This window comes from Notothenia rossii, assembly GCF_949606895.1.
Source record: "Notothenia rossii genome assembly, chromosome: 12".
Taxonomy (NCBI): domain Eukaryota; kingdom Metazoa; phylum Chordata; class Actinopteri; order Perciformes; family Nototheniidae; genus Notothenia; species Notothenia rossii.
Window position 1 is genome coordinate 3,013,236 of NC_136911.1, and position 24,103 is coordinate 3,037,338.

General features: G+C 41.6%; 1 protein-coding gene across 1 annotated transcript in view; it reads left to right on the top strand.

The window, feature by feature from the left end:
* Positions 1-24,103, top strand: part of pola1 (polymerase (DNA directed), alpha 1) — an 80,573-nt gene that overhangs the window by 13,130 nt on the left and 43,340 nt on the right. Inside the window, 13 exon segments of the mRNA XM_079661817.1 lie at positions 482-657; positions 1,256-1,385; positions 1,715-1,834; positions 2,126-2,216; positions 2,290-2,417; positions 2,610-2,759; positions 2,973-3,095; positions 16,934-16,966; positions 17,160-17,252; positions 17,340-17,545; positions 17,939-18,071; positions 19,330-19,461; positions 19,708-19,882. Of these exon segments, the coding sequence (XP_079517943.1) occupies positions 482-657; positions 1,256-1,385; positions 1,715-1,834; positions 2,126-2,216; positions 2,290-2,417; positions 2,610-2,759; positions 2,973-3,095; positions 16,934-16,966; positions 17,160-17,252; positions 17,340-17,545; positions 17,939-18,071; positions 19,330-19,461; positions 19,708-19,882 (1,690 nt within the window).

Genomic DNA, 24,103 nt, shown 5'->3' on the forward strand with positions numbered 1-24,103 from the left:
TGATTTTTGGAAAAAATACATACTTTTGGATATTTAGAAAAAATGCATAATTTTTTTATATTTAGAAAAAATACATATTTTTTTTATATTTAGCAAAAATACATAATTTTTTGATATTTAGCAAAAATACATACTTTTTGGATATTTAGTAAAAATACATAATTTTTTGATATTTAGAAAAAATACATCACTTTTTGATATTTAGAAAAAATACATATTTTTTTGATATTTAGAAAAAATACATAATTTTTTGATTTAGATATTTTCTGAAAAAAGCCAACATTTTAAGAAAGTATTTTGTACATGACAGGATGTATGATTACCTAGAAAGAACCGGCATTCCTCCATCTTGTGACTGTGGAACTCCCTCTCTTGGATATCAGCATGTGAAGGACACTGTTCAGGAACTAGTTGATGCTCTGTATGTGATGAATACTTCATATATCATATCGTTCATCATTTAACTTTGCTGCATTGGCAGGGTCGCGGTTCCTTTGCAGAGAAGAGCGCCACCTGTGGGCGTCTGGTGTGTGACGTGGAGATCTCAGCGAAGGAGCTGATTCGCTGTAAGAGTTACCACCTGACTGAACTGGCTGCTCAGGTGCTGAAGACGGAGCGAGCCACCATCGCTCAGGAAGACATCAAGAACCTCTACAGGTGTGTGTGTGTGTGTCCTTAAAGGATCCTTCCAACCTGAGCGTCCCCTAATTTCATTCAGAATTAACCACTGCTTACATTTCACACAATCTCCTCTCATGTTTCACCAGCTTAGCCTCTCCACTAGGGCTGCACTACATACTGTTTACTTATCATCTTTCTTTGTCGACTTCCCCGATAAATACATGTCAAAAACTGTGATTATCCTTAAGGATTTGTGGATTAGGTAATAGAGATCATCGATAGAAAACTGCACTATTAAATATATCGTTATGACAAACGTTCAATTCTGTTTTGCATGTACGCAGCAACAGAAAACAGTTCACATGTTTTCAATAACTCCTTTGATCAACGTGGAATCAAAAAGTATTGTGTGTATCCTAAAAAGTGTGTGTGTGTGTGTGTGTGTGTGTGTGTGTGTGTGTGTGTGTGTGTGTGTGTGTGTGTGTGTGTGTGTGTGTGTGTGTGTGTGTGTGTGTGTGTGTGTGTGTGTGTGTGTGTGTGTGTGTGTGTGTGTGTGTGTGTGTGTGTGTGTGTGTGTGTGTGTGTGTGTGTGTGTGTGTGTGTGTGTGTGTGTGTGTGTGTGTGTGTGTCTCAGTGACTCTCAGCACCTGCTCTACCTGCTGGAGTTGACCTGGATGGACGCTAAGCTGATCCTTCAGATTATGTGTGAGCTCAACGTGCTGCCGCTCGCCCTGCAGATCACCAACATCGCTGGAAACGTCATGGTACCTCACCTTTCCCTCTTTTGCCTTTAGTTAAATCTGCAAGAAACAACTCTGAATTTGACAACAGAGCTATCGCCTGACCGTATCACTCAGATCAAACTGGAAACACGTTAAAACTGCATATTATAAATTGCTGAAACTCAAATATCTGCAGCACCAACATATGAAAAGCCTTTTGAACACATGACACAAGAAACAGACGTAGACAATGTTTTTTAAATTCCAGGAAGCAGCTGTACTTGCTTATTGAACAGCCGAAGTACAAATACTTGTTTACCTTTTTTCTGTAAGTTATGTTGTTTTGTAAACACCTCATATCTTCCTCTCAGTCTCGTACTCTGATGGGCGGTCGCGCCGAGAGAAACGAGTTCCTGCTGCTTCACGCCTTCCACGACAAAAACTACATCGTCCCCGACAAACTGTCCTTCAAGAAGACTCAGATGGAAATGGTGAACACACACACACACACACACACACACACACACACACACACACACACACACACACACACACAATTATTATTAAATTACTCTTGAAAGTGTTTAAGAAGTCATATCATTTGTAAAGTTGAACTGTTATAGTGTAGTATAAGTTTCCGTGACATGTGACATAACAGTAATTGTTTCTATCTGTAGCTGATTCAAAATCATGGAAAAGTGAAACATGAAAATGTGGGATACGGTGTTTTTAGTAGAGTACAGATGTTGGATGATCGGTTTCTCTTTGTTCCTGTGTCCCAGGGGGAGGGAGAAGAAGGAGGGGATGGGGGGAAAGGGAAGAGGAAGAAGAAGGCAGCGTATGCCGGAGGTCTGGTGCTGGATCCTAAAGTTGGTAAGTGTTTTCATTTTTAATTTAAAGTCCTTTTATGTGCATATTTCTAAAACCTCTCTTTCTCTCTCTGAAGGTTTCTACGACAAGTTTGTTCTGCTGCTGGACTTCAACAGTCTGTACCCCTCCATCATCCAGGAGTTCAACATCTGCTTCACCACCGTGCAGAGGGAGGCGTACAACGCAAAGAAGAAGAACAACGAGGTGTGTGTGTGTGTGTGTGTTCTTGTTCACTGTAGGAGTGTGTGTGGAGCTGAATAGACGCTCTAAAGATTGATCTGGTTCAGAGGTGTGACGAGCCTCAACGTCCTCAGTTTCCCAGTCTTCCCTTTTTTTTTTTACTTCCTCACGTAAAATGCCCAACTAAACTTCCATGTCTTGTTTCCCCGGTAACAGGAGGACGGGTCGGATGACATCCCCGAAGTTCCCGATCAGAGCCTGGAGATGGGAATCCTGCCCAAAGAAATCAGGAAGCTGGTGGAGCGACGAAAACAAGTCAAACAGCTGATGAAGCAGCAGGACCTCAACTCTGACCTCTACATGCAGGTACACACACACACACACACACACACACACACACACACACACACACACACACACACACACACACACACACACACACACACACACACACACACACACACACACACACACACACACACACACACACACACACACACACACACACACACACACACACACTCACACTGTATAAACACACACAGGTAACCTCAACTTCATTGTCTGTCTCTCCGTCAGTATGATATCCGTCAGAAGGCTCTGAAGCTAACGGCTAACAGCATGTACGGCTGCCTGGGCTTCAGCTTCAGCCGCTTCTACGCCAAACCCCTCGCCGCCCTCGTCACACACAAGGGGAGAGAGGTGAGACACACACACACACACACACACACACACACACACACACACACACACACACACACACACACACACACACGTACATTTATTACAGTACAACATTTGACTACAATTTATTTTTCTGGATGAATCGATTGGTTTATAAAATGTAAAATACAAAGCTATTCACTTTTATATGATATAAAACTGAAAAAGAAGTCAGAATATAAGAGGCTGAAACAGCATTTTCTGCACTTTTTTGCAGGAAGAATAACAATTAATCCATCTAAAGAGGCGATAGTTATTTTTGTGTTGACTGACTAACTTTCGCAGCTTTAGTGCACATCGAGCAAGAAGACGGGGCATAAAAAAGACACGAATACTTATAAAATAAGAGCTACAGTCTGGTTAATAGAAATTGAAACACTTCAATGTTTGTCCACAAGAGGGCGCTGCTGGATTACATTTAACTTCATGCAACACTTTTCACTGTGCCATCTCTTCTGATCTTCTGTTTCATTGTTGGTTTCCTCCTGTCCTCCTTTCCTCTCCTCATTGTTACCTCTTCCTCGTCACCTTGTGCTCTTCCCTGTTTCTAAATATGATCACTCCCTCAAGTTCAATTCATCACCGTGTGTGTGTTTGTCTGTGTGTGATATCAACAGCTCTTAAGTATTTTCCATGAAGCTCACTCTCTCTATGTAAAGCCTGAGTGTGTCATGACTTCTTTCAACGCACACAAAAGGAACAGAACGGGCCGTGCTCTCAACAAAGTGTGTGTTGCATGACATAAACGGCTAAATCTGGTCGTGTAAGTGAACACCTCACACATGTCAGTGTTTGTACTCGTGTTCATTTAATGAGCTCTAACAGTACGAGTCCTCAGGGGAGTCCTTCATTCAGATCCTCTTACACACTCATTGTGTCCACTAATAGAGGGCAGGGCAGTAGCTCAGTGTGTGTGTGAGATCGTGTTTGTGTGTGTGTGTGTGTGTGTGTGTGTGTGTGTGTGTGTGTGTGTGTGTGTGTGTGTGTGTTACTCTGACAGCCTCTAGTCCCGCTTGTTGTTCATGATACGTTTGTATAAAGGTGCTCATTTTATCCTCTGATACCAGTGGGAGTTTCTGTGCCTCCAGAGTTCAATCTTTGTTAACAGCCATTAATGGATGAGTTTAATTACAGCTCGCTCCGGCTTCATTTCAAACAGGAAGTGAAACCGCACTATTCTGTCATTACTACATTTCGTCAAACTAAATATTCATGATGGCTAATTCGAATTCTGTGTGACTAATTGTTTGAGACTCATATTTGGATCTACAGTTTATTCCTAGGCTCCTTCAGGTGTGTGTGTGTGTGTGTGTGTGTGTGTGTGTGTGTGTGTGTGTGTGTGTGTGTGTGTGTGTGTGTGTGTGTGTGTGTGTGTGTGTGTGTGTGTGTGTGTGTGTGTGTGTGTGTGTGTGTGTGTGTGTGTGTGTGTGTGTGTGTGTGTGTGTGTGTGTGTGTGTGTGTGTGGAGTATCTGTGTAACTGAGCCTCAGTACTGTGTTAGTGTACCGCATGTGTACAGGAGGTGACATTTCCAAATCTTTCTTATTAGGAATAGTGTAACACACACACACACACACACACACACACACACACACACACACACACACACACACACACAGTTTAACAATATGCTAATGTGGAGATAGCGTGGTGACAAAGTTAGCATCTCCCTGGTTCTCTCCACCAATGTTTTTTTCTCCATATTAAATGACAGAATTTTTTTTGTTAAATTCTATAAAATCCCACAAAAAACATTGACGTCCAGATGAGGAAGTGATAAAATGCAGACTCATGATCGGTGTTGGGACTCCTTTCTGCACCACTCTATATGGCCTATGATATTTAAGTGGCAACAGTTGTCCTTTTAACCTATCATGACGTTAATGATGATATTGCACAATGTAAGCACTTTAAAATGACACCTTGAGTTTGTGTTAGCTTGGTTTCCTATAAGCCTCTCTTTCACTCTGCAGTTCAGTCGAAACCAAACTGCAGTGTGAACTCTAGCAGTAATGCCGAGTCTTTTCTAATGAAAGCAGCTAGCTCCAAACATGTGTATGAGTGCATGAATATATTTCGTGTGTCTGCTAATTTTCTCCCTAGCTGTTTCTCTACGGCTCGTCCACACAGCAGCGTTAAAAAAATCTTCCAACGCTTCTGCCCTTTCACTTTGAATGGGGGTTACGTCACTTTGCCTCGCTTTTCGCCGAACTGCATTGTGGGAAGCAAAGCGGAGATTTCAAGGATTTTCCGGACTCAAAAGTTGAGCAATGTTCAACTTTTGAATCTTCTGAAGCTTTCGGTGGAAGCGTCAGCCAATCAAATCATCTGCCAGTACAAGCTCTAGCCAATCAAACCGCTGCTTGTGTGTCAAGGGCGGGAGATTCATGTGATTGGTTGTTGGTCGAGCTTCAGACACACCCACCGGCAAGCTTTTTCCAAAGCCGCTGTGTGGACGGGCCGTTTGGGTTGGCCTGGGGAACAAATCAGAAATGGTGTCAGAGTTAAAGAACAAACCTTGTAGTAATGTGTGTTAAATATCACATGTGACACAGATCAAATAGGCTCATTTGAAAGCTAAAAGGCATTTAATTATCTGATAATGATTTATATATGTTGAGCATTTGGAGAGCTAACATGCAGTTTGTAGAATTTAGACAACTTTAAGTCAGGAATAAAAACGTTCCCAACATATTTTCTAATTGATTTAAAGACATATTCAAATGTTTTCTGATCACTAGAAGCATGCTTTACCCCCTGTGTTCTCCCAGTGTGTGGAAGGGACAGTGAACACATAGCATTGTGTTTCATTTGGACTTAGACAGTGCTCAGAGTGAAGTGTGATAGGACCGATTGCAGAGACGAGCGTCTAAAGGTCAGACGTCAGTGCTGAGAAACGCAGATCCACTTTGCACTCTGTTTACTTTGTATCTGTGTTCCTGGACGTCTATTTATACTGAGTGTGTTTCAGCATCAACACAACCAGGGAGTCCCACTGGAAGCAATGTGGACGCGATCATTTAATGCTCTCCCAAAATCTAAATCTGGACCCTGCATTCGTTAGATATTCTGTTTCATAATCACACAGTCGGATGAGTTCGGTCACTCACTGCTGTTTAAAGGACACGTAAAAGGTCTTGAAACAACTAAAGCTTTGTTCAATATTCAGTTGAGTTGTTTGCTTGCATTATCCCAAGTGATATTAACTTATATTTTGTCATTTAAATGAAGATAATGCTGCGTTTTCTCATGTTTCCAGCAAGAATCTGTCAAAAATGTATATTTTTATCCAGTTTTAAGCCCATTTAAAAAACTTTTTTTTCTAATTTTGAGTGCTTTTAAACTCTGTATTTTATCCATGTGAAGGTTTTTTGTCATGGGTCGTCTGAGAAATAAGCTCAGCTAACGTTAGCAACTAGGAGAAACTCAGATTTCTTAAGTGAAACTACTTTAGGGCAATTTTTTAGGGAGAGAATTCAACTTTTTTTGTAGATAATTCATGTACTATTAACTCCTGAAGTGGAAGAAGCTCTCTGCTTTAAGACAATGAAACAACTGCTATAATCCCAAACTACTCCCACAAACTGTCTTTCTGTATTGAAGGAGACTAACATTTAAAAACTGCATTTCATTTCATGTTAATTTGACATTTCCATCATCGTCCATGCACTTCTATCCATCCCCGCTAGATTGAGTATAAGCAGAGACGCGTTTGATGGCGCACTAAAGTTTAACGACCGTACGCCGCCAAGTAGTTCTTGGTAGTTTCCGACCGCTGCGAGCCAGAGAGAACCAGCTGGCCTTTACGGCGGGCTTTCTGGTGTATTTGTGGCTAGTGCCGTTTGCACCCCGGCCCTCATTTGAATCGTCACATTTGCACTTTCATATCATGATTTAGGAGGCTTCTTTATTTCTGTAATTGCAACACGTACACAGAACCCCCCCCCCCCCCCCTTGTGTTTGCATGTGTTCTCTTTTTATTGATTGGCTTAGCTCTCATCTTTCTCTCACTCTCGGTTTAAATTGAGGCCTAATCCCCTCTGGTGTCTGCCGGGGGCCACGGTGCTCTCTGATCAGACAAGTTAGGAAGGGAAACCCCCCTCTCAGATCCTGATTCTTGAGTGTGTGTCTCGTATCTGTGTGTGTGTGTGTGTGTGTGGGGGTGTGTGTTGGTACATGTGCTACTGGCCGAACTGACACACATTGAATAGGCACATTTGAAAACTAAGAGGTATACAAACTTATAGTCGAATAAAAACCTTCCTCACATATATTTGATTTGATTTAATAGATGTTTTGAAGTAGTTTAAATCGATATCGGAAACCCCCCTCTCAGCTCCTGATTCTTGAGTGTGTGTGTGTGTGTGTGTGTGTGTGCTACTGGCTGAACTGACACGCATTAAATAGGTTAAGAGATATACCAACTTCTGATCAGGAATAAAATCATATATTCTAATTGATTTAATAGATGTTTTGAAGAAGTTAAGATAGATATAGGAAACCCCTCGTGTGTGTGTGTGTGTGTGTGTGTGTGTGTGTGTGTGTGTGTGTGTGTGTGTGTGTGTGTGTGTGTGTGTGTGTGTGTGTGTGTGTGTGTGTGTGTGTGTGTGTGTGTGTGTGTGTGTGTGTGTGTGTGTGTGTGTGTGTGTGTGTGTGTGTGTGTGTGTGTGTGTGTGTGTGTGTGTGTGTGTGTGTGTGTGTGTGTGTGTGTGTGTGGTACATGTGTGTGTGTGTGTGGTACATGTGTGTGTGTGTGTGTGTGTGTGTGTGTGGTACATGTGTGTGTGTGTGTGTGTGTGTGTGTGTGTGTGTGTGTGTGTGTGTGGTACATGTGTGTGTGGTACATGTGTGTGTGTGGGGGGGTACATGTGTGTGTGTGTGTTGGTACATGTGTGTGTGGTACATGTGTGTGTGTGGGGGGGTACATGTGTGTGTGTGTGTGTGGGTACATGTGTGTGTGTGTGTGTGTGTGGGTACATGTGTGTGTGTGTGTGTGTGTGTGTGTTGGTACATGTGTGTTGGTACATGTGCTACTGGCCGAACTCTGCCCTTTGTCGGGGGCCATTTGTTGTGGCCCTCCTGTCCTGGTATGTGAGGGTATTAAAGGGGGGGCTGATGGGTATTAAGAGGAAGGTGAAGGTTTAGGATTACACCGCCGCAGATTGATGTCCCCCTCAACCCCTGCGCGTTATTTCGGGTCCTTTTGTAAGTTCGCCAGAGAACAGTTGGGAGCGGAGATGCATGAAGACAACTTGTGGTTATAACAGGCTGATAAATGCATCTGTCATACCAGGAAGACTTTTATTGTCCGCGAGAGAATCAGACGTAGAGAAAAGGAGGACTTTCTGCTGACGCTTCGGGTTGATCTCAGATCAGTTACAGGGAGACATTTGCAGCATCTGGCTCGTCGGGGTGTTAATTTCTGATGCCGGTGTTAATGTTGCTCGTCATAGCAAATAGAGGAGTGTCTGCTAACAGTCAAGGGCGCCACAAAAAGCGACATTGAGTGTTATTAATCTTTGTCTTTAGGGTCGTTGAGTATTATACCATTTCCCCACCTCTTAGAGCATAAAAGAGGGTTTTTAACATCGGAAAACCTGACTAAATATGTTATGTTAATAAGTATGTTTTTCCTTGAGTCTCACGTTTTTATATCTGTTGTTTGTTCAGTCACTCGTCCAAACTCTGAAATGAGAAGTGGTGATTGTTTGGAAGGCAATTTGATGAGTTTTGAATCACAACCAGTAGAGCAAAATAACTTTTTCTGTCAATGTGTTTGTACGTTAATAACTTATAATATGTGTCCTTGTACGTCTAGTCTTTTTACTTTCCCTTCTGTCTGCAGCCTACCCTTGCTGTTGTAACACTGTCGGTGTCCCTGCTTTGCTTTGGGACAAATGCATTTCTGATTCTGTCACATTTCCATCACGGCCAATCAGATCTGGAGCCATTTCTCCCGGGAATAAAGCTGATTGTAACATTTCCCGTAAAAAGAAAGCCAGGTTTAAGGTTTTTTCTTTTGTCCAAAAGGAACAGAACTTACGCTAGGACACAGAAGCTCTTTTTCCTGGTTTGTTGAGCAGCCCTTGTCTCTGAACACAAACTGTACGTGTGTCGGTGTGTGTAAGTCCTCCTAATCGAGTGATGTTAACAACCGAGGCCGCTCGAAGCCGTTGATTGTTGTGGCACGCAGATTGGTTTGACCTTCGCCCTTTTTACCAGCAAATCTGACAACCGTTAGCAGGTGTGTGTGTGTGTGTCGGGACGGAGGACGACTCCTGAGAGCCTTTCTGCTGTAATTGAGTCTCTGTCCTTGTGTTTAAAAACAGCCTGACAGGAGCTCGTAGTTCACATTATTGGATGGCATGCAGAGTGAGGAATGGGTAACGGAGCCGAGGGTGTGGAGAGGTCAAAGTGTGCTTTGGGTTAAACATCTATGTGCACTTGTGTGTGTGTGTGTGTCTGTAATGAACGCTAAGTAAATATTGTTGCCCCCCGGTGTCCCTCATGCAGATTCTGTGTCATTCCTCTTGTCCTGTAACAAATCATTTCCCCCCCGAATTTAGAAATACCAGATCACGTCTCGTGTGTTTGAGTAAACACCGTTGTCCCCATTGCTTTCATTCAGTGGCCGCTGCAGTCTCAGAACCACAAAGGTCATTCTGACATTTCCCCGAATTAGATTTAAGAACACATAAGCTGTGATATGTGTGTGTGGGGATGTTTCCACGCCGTCCACCGCGCTGGCTTTGCTCCTGATAGGAGAGGACTTAACAAATAGTCACATGGGAGCAGCGCTGCTATTTTGGCAGGACAGTCGGAGGTTTCAGAATCTAAACAGCGACTTAAGTAACGCGCTCTAATGAGGCCACGTGAGACCGGGATAATGTCGGGGATTATAACTCGTTACGTCTGACACATGGCGACTTTATCACGGTCACTGCTGGTTGTTAATGAGACGATAATTAGTGTGTGGTTTTAGCTGACTTTACAAGAAGGTGATCCATGTAGTTAGAATAAAACCTTTACATTTCTTGATAAAGAAGACATTTATATAATAATCAAACCAACATGTATAATTAATGCAGTTATCGTGCCCACAAGTATTAAATTATACTGTGATATCTGTCGATTATTTTAATATAATAATCCATTAGTTCATTTCATCTTTACATGCCACTTTTTTGTGATAAAGTAATTATGCATTTGCTGATAAGAGGCAGTGCCAGATCTAGGGACACTAGATTACTTACACAATAAAAGCTTATTATTAACATTCAAATATGTCCTTAATTAAATATCAGTTATTGTCAACACACACCTCAAACAAGTGCTTGAATGTAACTACAGCTTGATGCATGGCATATAGAAAGTTGTAGTTTGCACATTTTAAAGCTGAAATATATATTTTGTAGGTTTACTCATGAGAAGGGGAAACACTTTTGTATTTATTTGTTTTATTTTGAAGGGAACATGTACCATTTTAAAAAGCCTCTATAGCTTCCAATCTGTTCACCAGATACATCTGTGTGTTTGGTGCTGAGCAGGTCGTGTCTATGTATTGTGTTCTATAAAGTTTCAATTCATTAAAACCACTTTAAAGTTCAGATAAAAATATATTCATAGAAATCAGCCCCGACGCAGTGAATGAAATTGTAGCTGATGACAAAGGTCATTTCTTCTTCTACTGCCTGCTATCTCAAATATCACATTTTAATCACCATCCATTTTTCACTATCTACACATGCGTTATTTATTTCCCCGGCGACATTTTAAGAACCCATCGGTGGGTGAGTCCTTTGCCTGCGGACAGAGTGACTCATCAGGACGTTAAAGTGCCACATTTTTGATTTCCCGGCCGCTGAGGCACCGCTGTCATTGTCGAGTTATTCCCAATGAGCGCCGGCGTGTGTGATCTCAGCCGGGTGTTTTAAATCAGACGAGGCTTTACAGCGGATTGACCCTCCCAGTAGCAGACATGAGTACACAGCAAAGGCATCTGCCAGGACAGGTGTGTGTGTGTGTGTGTGTGTGTGTGTGTGTGTGTGTGTGTGTGTGTGTGTGTGTGTGTGTGTGTGTGTGTGTGTGTGTGTGTGTGTGTGTGTGTGTGTGTGTGTGTGTGTGTGTGTGTGTGTGTGTGTGTGTGTGTGTGTGTGTGTGTGTGTGTGTGTGTGTGTGTGTGTGTGTGTGTGTGTGTGTGTGTGTGTGTGTGTGTGTGTGTGTGAAAATCCTTCCTGTGGCTGTGTTTGGAGCAGTGAGGATTATTTTATGCATCTTTATTCGTGAGATTGTGTTAGTGGAAAAGGTGTGTGTGTGTGACCCCCCCCCCTTCCCCCCGCGCTGACAGTGGTGTGTTCCTCCACAGGTGTTATTTCAGTCGTCCGACTGTCATCCCAAAATGCTTTTCAGCTGAGTGCTTTTCAAAACAATCGTCACTGGCTCTCTTTACAAGGGCCCTCAGCCGCTCTGAGGTTTAAAATGCTGCCTCTGATCTGCTCATCACGGGGGGGGGGCGGTGTGGTGTATGTGTGTGAAGGGGTATTAGCTTTATTGTGCATCTCTGTATTATCTTTTATTGCTTCCCTTTCAATCTATAACCCATGTGTCACTCGTCCAATGCAGGTCAAACAGGACTCGTATTGTTATTTAAAATGACCGCCTGACGAAACACATGAGATATTTTGATGAGGAGGGAATACATGACATCTAAATCCCTCGTAAATCAGGCCAGCAGATAGCTGGACAACAGCTGAGGAAAAGCCAGATATCACAATGAAGCTGAACCTCTCATCAATTAGCATGGCTTCGTGCAGGATCACACGGTAATGTGTGACGCACATGCAAAGACATGATACTAGTGAGTTTGAAACACTACATTAAGGGGATTGGAGGCTGTCAATTGGGGAGAGCAGATTTAACAGAGAGGTATTCAAAGTGTAGAGTTATCGAGTTATCTGCCACTTCTCCTTGTTTTTTAAACTTTTTATGATTGATTTGCTTTGTCCATACATCAAGTTACAATCACATTCATTTCCAGGTATTATAAGTAAAACAAAACATGCTTTATTCTATGCTTTAAATCTCAAATTAGCGCGACAGCTAGCAATAATGGGTTAAAATCCGGAGCTCTTGCGGTCCACAAATGTATATATTATAACAATAATTAGTATTTGATTCCCTGTACAGTATTTAATTGTACAGCCTGTTCTATTTAACAGGTTCATAGTCTACTTATTCCTGCTTTTAATACCTGCAGCATTGTGTAACGATTGAATGACTTTAGTACAATGTATGTTGCTCTGTTGGAAGAGCCTGGGACTTTTAATTGAAGCTTTTAATTGCTAACAACTATTAGCTATTGTGCGAATGACAATAGCACCTTTTGACTCTGGAATGAAATGCAAAGACATGAGGCATTGTTAAAGCCACTACATTAAATTGGACTTCAAGCTGTGAGAAGTAGAGCCAGAAACTGAGAAGTGCAGATTTTACATTCGGCTATTTAAAAGTGGAGTGGTATTTGTGTTAAACCTCCATTGTATGTCACTTTTTCGACTCTATCTGTTCAGAAACTCAGCTTTCGGCTTCGTCCAGCTGCAGAAGTCGGGGTTTGTCATTTCTTTTGGACCTGTGCTCCTGTAGTTGTCTCCCTCGTTCACTTCCTGGCAGCTTTGAGTGTTACACAGTACGGTCGCACCACTTAACTACATCTTTTAGCAGCATTGGCAGGGTCAGACGCCCTGGAGTCTCACGGCAGACTGTTGGGTAAATTATGTTTTAAAAAATGGGGAGGACAAAGTGAAAATGTCACCTGTGAGCTGTGAGAGTGTTGAAGTACTGCAGGAACTCTGCACTCAGCTGGAGCTCTGTCCAGACTGTTTCTGCAGAGTAATGAAGCTGCGGCATGCTGCAGGTTTATCTAAAGAGGGTTTTAATGTGTCTTAATTAGTAAGACTGCTCATCTTATTCTTATTTTCATATCGTTTAGAGAGTCTGAAGTTGGTTATACGACTATTTCAACCACGTGTTTACATTTGTTCTGAATCCAGTTGTTATATTTTTACTTGTTTGCTTTAAAAAATATCAGAAACTAGCTAAAAATATTCATCCTAAACTCTTAACCTCCAGGCGTTGTCTTTAAACTTTTTGCAGGTTTATCTAAAGAGGATTTTAAAGTTAATTAGTAGGACTGCAAATATTATCATTTTGAATCTGAAGTTGGTCATACAACTATTTCAACGACGTGATTTCATTTTTGATGATCCAGCAGTTTTTAGCAATTTTCTTACTTGTTTGCTTGATAAAATATCAAACTAGCAACAAATATTCATCCTAAACTTCCAGTCTTTAAATATCTTCTTTTGGCGAGGAGGTGGAAGGGCAGGAAATCTCCAAATGTTGAAATGCATTAAAAATGTATTTAAAATCACTTAAAGGTGGGGTAGGTCATTTTGGAGAAACCGGCTCGAGTGCGCTAGAATTAGAAAATACACAACCGGAACAAATCTGCCCCTTCCTCACAGAGCCCCTCCTCTAACACACACGAACGCGCACATGACCAATGAGGGCACGAGATAAGTTTGTGCACAGATGGAAGGCTGACAGGCAGGTAGGCCATCCAGTTACTTTAGCCGGGCCGGCTCAGATGATTGGTCGAGCTTTTTACAGCGCCACGGCTTCCACAGATGACATTTATTAATGGATTTTTTGTCAAAGCCCTTCAGATATTCATTGCTATCGGGATGTTAAGAGCATTCCATGGAATATAACAAAAAGTGTATCTCGAGCCGGTTTCTCAAACTTACCTACCCCATCTTTAAATGATTAATCAATTATCAAAATGTTGCGCAAGTATTATATTGACTTAGATTTGTCAATGAATATATGCAAGCATGAGTAAAATGTGTTTGGGCTTTTACCTTCATTTCTGTCTAAGAAATGCAAGTAGCAGTAGTAAGTAGTGCTTTACAGTACCGTGCTAAGTGTGCAGAGGAAGAGGCATGCCATCTAATTTGACCTCTGACCCGCCTTGACCTTTTGCAGCTAAAATAATGTGACTTGACACCTGAGCTCTCACCTTGAAAATTAAGGTTGGGGTAGCGATAACGAGTGTTTGAAAATGAAGTTAAGACAATACTCCTGTTTCGATCCTTCACAGCGTTCCTCAGTGAGCTGCTCAACTAGTGTCCAGTCATTCACACTGTTTTAACAGAGGGGCTGAGAAGAAAGACGGATTATTCACTGAGGTTTTTATTTAGTTATTCATGTTGTTTTTCAATGTTAAGTGCTAGTCAAAAGAAATAGGGCAAATAGGAAATAGAAGTGACTTGCTTTGACTTGTTGTGGATGCCAAACGATTGGGAATCGACTTCTGAACGACATCGGGAACTTAAATATTTTCATTCATTAGGATTGTTACATGTCAGCAAATAGTGAGAAACCACCGTCATAAGTTTCCAGAGCTTTTCAAAAATCTTTATTTATGTGACAAACTCTTGGAAACCCAAAAATTCAATGATTTGATATCAAAGAAGTTCAGAAACAAGCAACTGTCAAGCTTTAATGAGTGAAGTTATGCTAAAAAAAAATAGTAAAATTAACAATAAAATGTCTGAAAATACGTTTTCTGTAGACGGATTGTTTGTGTCGCTGTTTGATAATCTAGTTGATATGAAAGAGTTGTATTTCTGAAGGACACGGCGTCAGGTTGAGTACTTCGAGTGAAGCTTGTGCAGTTGTTGGCTTCAGTACGAGAGGCATGCACGGTGCGCGCGCACACACACACACACACACACACACACACACACACACACACACACACACACACACACACACACACACACACACACACACACACACACACACACACACACACACACACACACACACACACGAACGAACCTTCCCCCCCCGGGGCTGTGTGTTTGCATTGGTTCCTATAGTATGTGTGTGTTGGTATGTGTCTGAAGATGACACACACACACACACCGTCAGTTTGTCACAAATTGCATCATGGTCAAACGACTTGTCTTTCACACGGCTCATTCCTGCCCGGACTGACGGCGTATGGAAAACCTTCTAAATGAGTCCGCACATCAATTACATCAACGCATTCACACCTCGCTCGCCCCATAACACCAACCCCTCCGTCTCTCTCTCTCTCTCTCTCTCTCTCTCTCTATTCTTCACTCCTCTGCCCTTTCCTTCTGTCTATTCTCTGATCATTCCAGCCTCTCCTCTTTCAGCGCTTCCCTTTGCTGCTTTATCATGGCCAAAAGTCTCATTTTCACTTTGTTAGAAGTTTAGGGGACAAGGTACAGAAGTTAAAAGAGTTACAGCAGTTCTTTTAAAGCTTCAGCTAAAAAATTGAAATCACACATTTTCAAATTAGGCCTAAAATGTCAATATCTAGTTAAAAACTGGTGTTAAACAATATAACAAACACCTTGACTCAATAGGCTCTAATTAATGTGACCAATGAAAACGTGATAGCGGCTCCTTTTCTTCAGGGGCGTATCAATATTTTCGTACTAATCAGACATGAATTGATACTCGTTGAAATGTCTCAAAATGTTAACTTTTCCTTTCTAGATGTCTCCACCGGCGACTAAATCTAAACTCGTCCTTTTTAGATTTAATTTGTGAACTATCAGGAGACAGGCGAGTCATTTGGCCTGCATTAAAGCTGAGCAGCACAATTTAGAGGTGTGTGTGTGTGTTTGGGTTTGGGGAGACCTTGACCTTGACTGCAGTCCCTAATGGAGGAGGCTGTTCTGTGAACGACTCCCCCCCCCCCCCCCCCCGCCGTTCAGCGGTATGTAGCAGCCCATAAAGCATGCTTAAGTCCCACTCTGGTTTCAGGGAGTGGACCCCCTTCCCCCCTCCTCCCTCTTGGTTTAACCCCCCCCCCCCCTCCCTCTCGTTCCTCACACTCTGAAATAGCCACGTCCTTGTCCCCACACCGAGTACAGGACGAGTGTGAGTGTGTGTATATATGTGTCTGCGGTTGATTGAGGAGCAGATTGCTGGTGACAGGTCACACTGCGTTCTGTCCCTCCGACCCCCCAGATTAGCCACCCGGAGGCCCCCCCCCCCCCTCCCTCTCTTATGGACCCCCACCTGTTGGGATCCCTCTGCTGCTCAGATCTCTCACACACACACACACACACACACACACACACACACACACACACACACACACACAGAGTGGACATACTTCGTTAACAGAATTCTCCTATTTGTCCGTCACTCACTCTACTGGTGATAAAGGCCATTAAGGTGTGTGTGTGTGTGTGTGTGTGTGTGTGTGTGTGTGTGTGTGTGTGTGTGTGTGTGTGTGTGTGTGTGTGTGTGTGTGTGTGTGTGTGTGTGTGTGTGTGTGTGTGTGTGTGTGTGTGTGTGTGTGTGTGTGTGTGTGTGTGTGTGTGTGTGTGTGTGTGTGTGTGTGTGTGTGTGTGTGTGTGTGTGTGTGTGTGTGTGTGTGTGTGTGTGTGTGTGTGTGTGTGTGTGTGTGTGTGTGTGTGTGTGTGTGTGTGTTGCCCGGCTGGGGTGTGTGTGGGGGTTGAAAAGACGCCTGTCACAGCACGCTCTCATAATTGCCCTCTTAGCCAATTATCCCCCATTTAAAAAGCAAGTCACCTGCTCTGCTACAATTCCACACACACACACACACACACACACACACACACACACACACACACACACACACACACACACAGAGAAAATATAACCTAGGAACTTCATATTTAATAATATCTCGTTTGTTTACTGTGCTGTTGTTACTATCTGTATTCATTATGTTGTGTGTTTCCCTTTCAGATTCTGATGCACACCAAAGACCTGGTTCAGAAGGTGGGTTATTAAGTTAATATATTACACATCTAGTCATGGAAAAAACAGAAATTAAATCAATGTACGTCATTGATTTAATACAGTGCAACTATATATATGTATGGTATATGTGGAAGTACATATAGAGAAAGTACTTTCTCTCAGCCTTGATGTGAAACTGATTTATTTGCTTTCGTTATTTTACGTGACTCAGATGAATCTTGAGGTCATCTACGGAGATACTGACTCCATCATGATCAACACCAACAGCAAGTCTCTGGAGGAAGTCTACAAACTGGGAAATAAGGTAAGAACAGAAGAGAATTTGTGCATTTCCTTTCTTTAAGTTTGGACGTTTTCCCTGAATGCATGTATGTGTGTTTGTTACATCCAGGTGAAAGCCGAGGTGAACAAGCTCTACAAACTTCTGGAGATCGACATTGACGGCGTGTTTAAGTCTCTTTTGCTGCTGAAGAAGAAGAAGTACGCCGCCCTGGTGGTGGAGAACCACGGCGAGGGACGATACAGCGTGAAACAGGAACTCAAAGGACTGGATATCGTCCGCAGAGACTGGTGTGACCTCGCCAAGGAGTGTGGGAAGTACGTGAGAGACAGGGTTTTGACTTATCGTAGATCTTTACAAATCACTTGTTATGCATTAAACACAAATAGTAACCAGGAGGTCAAAGGTCTGACAGGTAAGACACAAGACAACTGAGTCGATGCAACAATATCACATATAAAACACCTGCACTCTCATCTGCACTCTTTTTTATATATATATATTTAACATGTTCATACAAATGCACAACTTTTTACTGTGATATCTTGTTTCAATATTTACACTTTGCTGTATTATGATTTTAATTTGTATTCTATTTAATGTTTAAAGTGTGAAATCAGTTTTTCATTCGGACCGTGTTGCTGCTGTTAAAGTTCCATCTTATCTTATCTCTTCTTAAAATGTGTTCCTCTCCTCTGTTGTTCTCGCAGCTACGTGATTGGTCAAATCCTGTCGGACCAGAGTCGTGACGTGATCGTGGAGAACATCCAGAAACACTTGGTGGAGCTGGGAGAGCAAGTAGCAGCTGGAAGCGTTCCACTCAACCAGTACGAGATAAACAAGGTGAAGACACGGCTATAAGCATCTACATTTCCACACCTTGATAGAAAAGTCTTTAAAGGGACAGTTCAGATCCTCCAATGGGGGGGGGGGGGGTTCTATGAAGTTCTGAGGACCGAGGTAGCAGGAAGACTTGATTTGGACGACTACATTGTAAAAACGAATATTCATTGCACCAATATTTTCACCGCTTTCAAAGCCACCTTCCAGTACAGAGCCTAGTTACAGGGCCTAGTTACAGAGCCTAGTTACAGAGCCTAGTTACAGAGCCTGGTTTTCTACCACTAACATTTGTGTGTGTTAATTGAATGATATTGGTTAATTGGAACTTATAGAACGGGAGGGATGAAACCCTCTTTAATGGTCACACATGCAGAGCACACAGCACTTCTGGCTGCGCATCACTCATTCACCAATGGGTAATGTTTAGATGGATTTTAGGAACCTCCCCTCGATTCGATTGGCTCTAACGGTCAAAAAGAGATGGCAATCATCAAAATCGACAGAGGGGGGCCAGAGATATGGAAAATCCACCCAAATGAACCGTGAAGTGGGTTCTTTTTTCTAAAGCTCTCTAAAAAGGTCAAAGGTCACTTGTTTTGCATCAATCTTGATACAGGGTACTTATTATATGTTATAGTTTGGATTCCTAAAGCTTTTAGTCTCCCATCCAATCATTCAAGGGTGGTTTTCACTATAAGTAATGTTTTTTTTTTGGACGCACACTATAATTTACAGTTTTTACTATTTTCAATCTGAATTCACTTTAAAATAAAAACATCTATATTGATTCTGACTCTTGTACATCCAACTCACAGGTTTATCATTACTTTGAGAAAAAAGATGATTCCTTTAGCCCTTTTAGAAGGGAAGCTATGGTCATTTGTTCTGGGAATTTCATTTTCGAGCCTGAAAAACAGGGTCGGGGCTGAACAGGTTAATCCCCGCGGGGAAATTCAGTAGTTCAAGCAGCAACAGGGTAAGAATGAAAAACAGGACAGCACAGATCAATACAATTAAAGATAACAATTAAAATGATAAAAAACTATGAAATAAGAGATGATGAATTAAAATGAACATATATACATGTTAGATATATTTACATGAATGTGTGGAAACCGTGTGTAGTGTGTATCGATTATGGATCTTACAACTCCCATGTACGATAAGAGTGAAAGATGTTCTGGTAGATGTTGGCTGCATTTAAATTGAGTTTATTCTATTCTGTTTCTCATCTCGTATAATCGTGCTTCCCGTCCAGGCTCTGACTAAAGACCCTCAAGACTACCCGGATAAGAAGAGCCTTCCTCACGTGCACGTCGCTCTGTGGATCAACTCTCAGACGGGTCACCGGGTCAAAGCTGGAGATACCGTCTCCTACATCATCTGCAAGGTGTGTGGAGCAGAGGGAAAATGATGAAGTTATTTCAAAATATATCAAAACTAGATACATTTGAAAGAAAGAAATACAAAGTGGTTTTCTTGCTTCTAGTGCAAAAAGATGACATCCTTCATTGAAAGAAGTTTGAATCCATAGACAGCCGTCCAGGCCCTGAGGATTAGCAGGCGACTGAAACCAGCATGTTGACACAAAGATGGATTTTGATTAGTATCACCTTCTCTCTCCTCTCCCCTTCAGGACGGCTCCACGCTGGCGGCCACTCAGAGGGCGTACGCTCTGGAGCAGCTTCAGAAGCAGGAGGGTCTCAGTCTGGACGTCCAGTACTACCTCGCCCAGCAGGTTCACCCCGTGGTGTCCCGCATCTGTGACCCCATCGAGGGCATCGACGGCGTGCTTATCGCCACCTGGCTCGGTGAGATACCCTCTACTTTAGTTTTATAGAGTTACAAAAAATACAAACACGAGGGTCAGGAGATATTTTGGGACAAAGAAAACTTTCCAAAAAGCTAATTATGCAACTTTCGGAATATCAATTTGCTTTGAATATTGTATTTATTTTGTATTATTAACGCACAGCATACAATAACGAAGAAGCACTCTATATAAAGCATGTGTGCCATTCTGGATGTTGCATTGTATACACTATACATACTTATATGTATATTTTCCCTAAACGTTCTTGGTTTACTGCACTGTTTGACCCATTCCAGTTCTTACGTACATGTCAAGAAACACAGATCATGTAAAAATGCTGAAATGTTAGAGTTTTTCACAGTTGTTTACTCTTCCATGATGAGTCCTTTACTGGTACAAGCTATGCATCAGGATATGTTTAAATAAAAGTCCTTACGGCATATTTAGTGTGACTATAAACTACATGTTTGTTTTGTCGTTTGGTCATTTTGCTGATCTATGACCAGTGTTGGGCAAGTTACTTTTAAAAAGTAACTAGTAATAGTTATAGTTACTGCTCTCGAAAAAGTAACTAGCTACTTTATTAGTTACTAAATTATAAAAGTTACTTTACTGTACTTTAAAAATAATAACAATACAATTGACAATGAAATGCTTTCACTGGTTTTTTGCTGACTAGTTCTCTGAAGGTAACAGATTCGACCGTTGCGATGGGCAGCATGTCCTCAACAACATACAGGCTGGCAATCAATCTGTTTAGTTGACTCTGGGTGACATGTGGCGATTTAAAAAAAAAAAAGTTTTTTGGGCTGTTTAGATGGTGTTGCTCCATCTGGGTCACTGCCGGTGGTTCAGACGGTGGGGTCTTTGGCGACTAGTTTTATAGCCCAATGTACATTAGTTGGTGCTTCAGGAGATTGGCATTGCTGTTTTTCGATGTGGACAATGCTCTCTGTCCTGCACACAGTTTACATTTTATGGTAATATTTTTTGCGTCCTTTGTCCCCACAAATTGAAAATAGCGGTTATATTTTCAGGTTGAAAAAAAAGCGCTGCTGCTCTCGCTGATACTTGTGTGTGTGTGTGTGTGTGTGTGTGTGTGTGTGTGTGTGTGTGTGTGTGTGTGTGTGTGTGTGTGTGTGTGTGTGTGTGTGTGTGTGTGTGTGTGTGTGTGTGTGTGTGTGTGTGTGTGTGTGTGTGTGTGTGTGTGTGTGTGTGTGTGTGTGTGTGTGTGTGTGTGTGTGTGTGTGTGTGTGTGTTAGCATTAGCATTAGCATTAGCAAGTGTTCGTGTGTGTATTTTCCCCATAAGGCAAGACCCGCCCAACTCTGTCTCTGATTGGCTTACCCTGAAATGTTACCCCGCGTTAACCAATCATCACTCCTCTCTGGTCACTTTCACTTTTCCATGGTGCTGTGAGAGGACATCGCTGTATTCGCCTGTAAGTTACATCCGCAGGGAGATTCGGTTCAGTTCCAATGTAACGCAGTAACACACCCATTTAAATCACAGTAACTATAATGGCGTTACTGAATGGGAATAGGTAACTAGTAACGCTATTAGTTACCGCAAAAAGTAGTTGCGTTACAGTAAAGCGTTACTTTGTAACACGTTAGTCCCAACACTGTCTATGACTGACATCTAAATATGTGGTCATCGCCACGTGGCTCGGTGAGATACTTTAGGAGACTTTCATTTTATTGAGAGGGAGGGCCGATGTCACTCAATTATGACGTGGGAAGAATGACTACAAGTCAAGCAGTTTGTACAATACCAATTAACATGTGAAACAGCAGTGAAGGATCGAAACGGTAAACCACTCAATCATGTTGGATTTTTACTCTATAGGTATTTTTAATTATTTATCTTTTTATTATTTAAGGTCACTTATTGTTTCAGCCATGCAGGAATTGTGAAAATATAGTTTTTATTAAACTTTTTTTTCTTCCCCCTACATTTATTTATATTGTATCCATTGAAATACTTAGCTGAAATACGACCATGAAACTTGTCTTTTCAAATAGAAAAAGAAATGACAGAAATGTGTGAAATAATAATTTCAAATAATTTGAGTGGTAAATGGATTCTTTGAGAGGAGGCAACCCTATGGCTCTCTCGTGTTAAATTGTTTTATTACAGAAATTAGTTTAAAAAATAAGTGTTTAATTCAAATGTATTAGTTCAATGTTTTTAATGGGTTAATTCTGATATAGGCATGTCTTTAGAAATAGCATTATTGGCCCAGAAATAATTGCAATAAACATTATTATTGTCAAATTAAGACCACTTTATTCCACTGTTATAATGATATAATAGCTGTGAGTCTTTCAAAGGGCAGTAGCTTTTATCTCTCAAGAATATTTAGACAGTGGAGTATGAAAAATAAAACAGAAGAGAAAAATACACAAATAAAACAATAATGAAAGTGTTTTCTCGCTCTGTCAACAAAGCCTTGCTGTTCTTCCTGCATCATGTTGGGTAACATGTTGGTAAAAACTGTGCTGAAGAAACACCATGTTACCCGTGTATAACTGGATACAGCGTGGGAGGCGGGGTCTCGGTCTTTCCTATGAGAGCTGCTCATTGGCGCATGAAGACAAAATGGCCCACCTTTGAGAGAGCGAAACGTCACAGATTGCTCGGGGTGTAACGGTTCACAAACATTTAGGTTCGGTACGTACCTCGGTTTTTAGGTCACGGTTCGGTTCGGTACGTTTTCGGTACAGCAGAAAAAACTATCACAAAACATAAAATAATATATATATATTTTTTATTATTAAATTGTGAATAATGTATTCACTCAAATAAATACAAAATATAATAAAATAAACATTAAGGTGCAGCATTTCGATGAACTAAAAATAATCTGTATTTGAACTTGACTGTACTAGTACTCACAAAACATAAACTATTAATTTTGGGTTTTTAATTATTATTAAACTGTGAATATTCACTCAAATAAATGCAAAATATAATAAAATAAACATTAAGGTGAGATTTTCGAGTTCAACTTAATCTGCGTTCGCCAATTCGCCGGTTCCTTAAATTACTGACTACATTTGAACGCATCCCTCTGACCAGCTCTCATAGTATGCCTCTCGTCCAATGAAATGACTTGCTCGCTCTATGACGCGTTTAACCCAATGTGAGCAAATTAATCTGAATGCTGGGACGCAGCACCTGAGATTACTTCCAAAAAGTTGTTCACGTTCTCAATTTTTTATGTTTAACGTTATATTCGTTCGGTACACTTCGGTACACACGTGTACCGTTACACCCCTACAGATTACCCATCATGCCTGGCTGTCAGAGCAGAAGAACCCGTATGTGCGCTCACAGAGCATGCGCCCCTTAAGCCCCGCCCCCAAGCTCCCACTCTCGGCTCAGTAGAATGAATGGAGACAGAAAAATAAATCTAGATTCGGCTTTTAGTGCGTTTTACTATTTTAAGGACTTAATGTTTATAATAAGGGCTATAAAATAGTTCATACGGGGTAGTTTATTTAGTGAAAAAAATAATATCCGCTGATTTACAGACGTCTCTTTCCCAATGTTAGTCAATGGGGAAAAGTCTTTCTGGGCCGGGTGATGTCACGGACTGATACGGAAATTGTAGTACTGCCGTTTGGACACAACGAATATTTTCATCAGAGTCCGGCGCACTTCCTGGGGGCTTGATGTTAACACAACAATATGGAGGTCAACTAAAAATGATGGCGGTCACGTCCATATTTCATAGGATAAGTGTAACGTCATCATTGTGCCGACCTACCTGCAGAGCTTTTTAAAAATAAACACTGGCCCTGAAGTATTTGTGGGGCACGGCTTACTCTGAGTGATGGTCCTAATCTCTCTTTATGTATGTGTTAGCATTAGTCAAAATTCCCGTTTTATAGCCGTTGACAGCTGAGGCAGCCAAACATAGAAAAGCTGTCACAACTAACAGTGCATGACATTATGGATTTTGGGAGATGGCCCTGCCATCGAAGCTAATTTACAGATGGCCCTGAGCCCAATAGAGATTGCCCTGAAAAATGCGCGGGGACGAAATGGCATGAAGGGTTTGGGGGGCCTCCCCCTAGAAAATTTAGATTTTTGCAGGTCTTAGCTGCTGTCTGGTGCATTCTGTAGACTGAATTATAAGATGAACCAGCACAATATTACAATTTCAATTGTATTCTTCATTTCACTTGTTTGTGTTTGCTCGCTTGCATGCCCT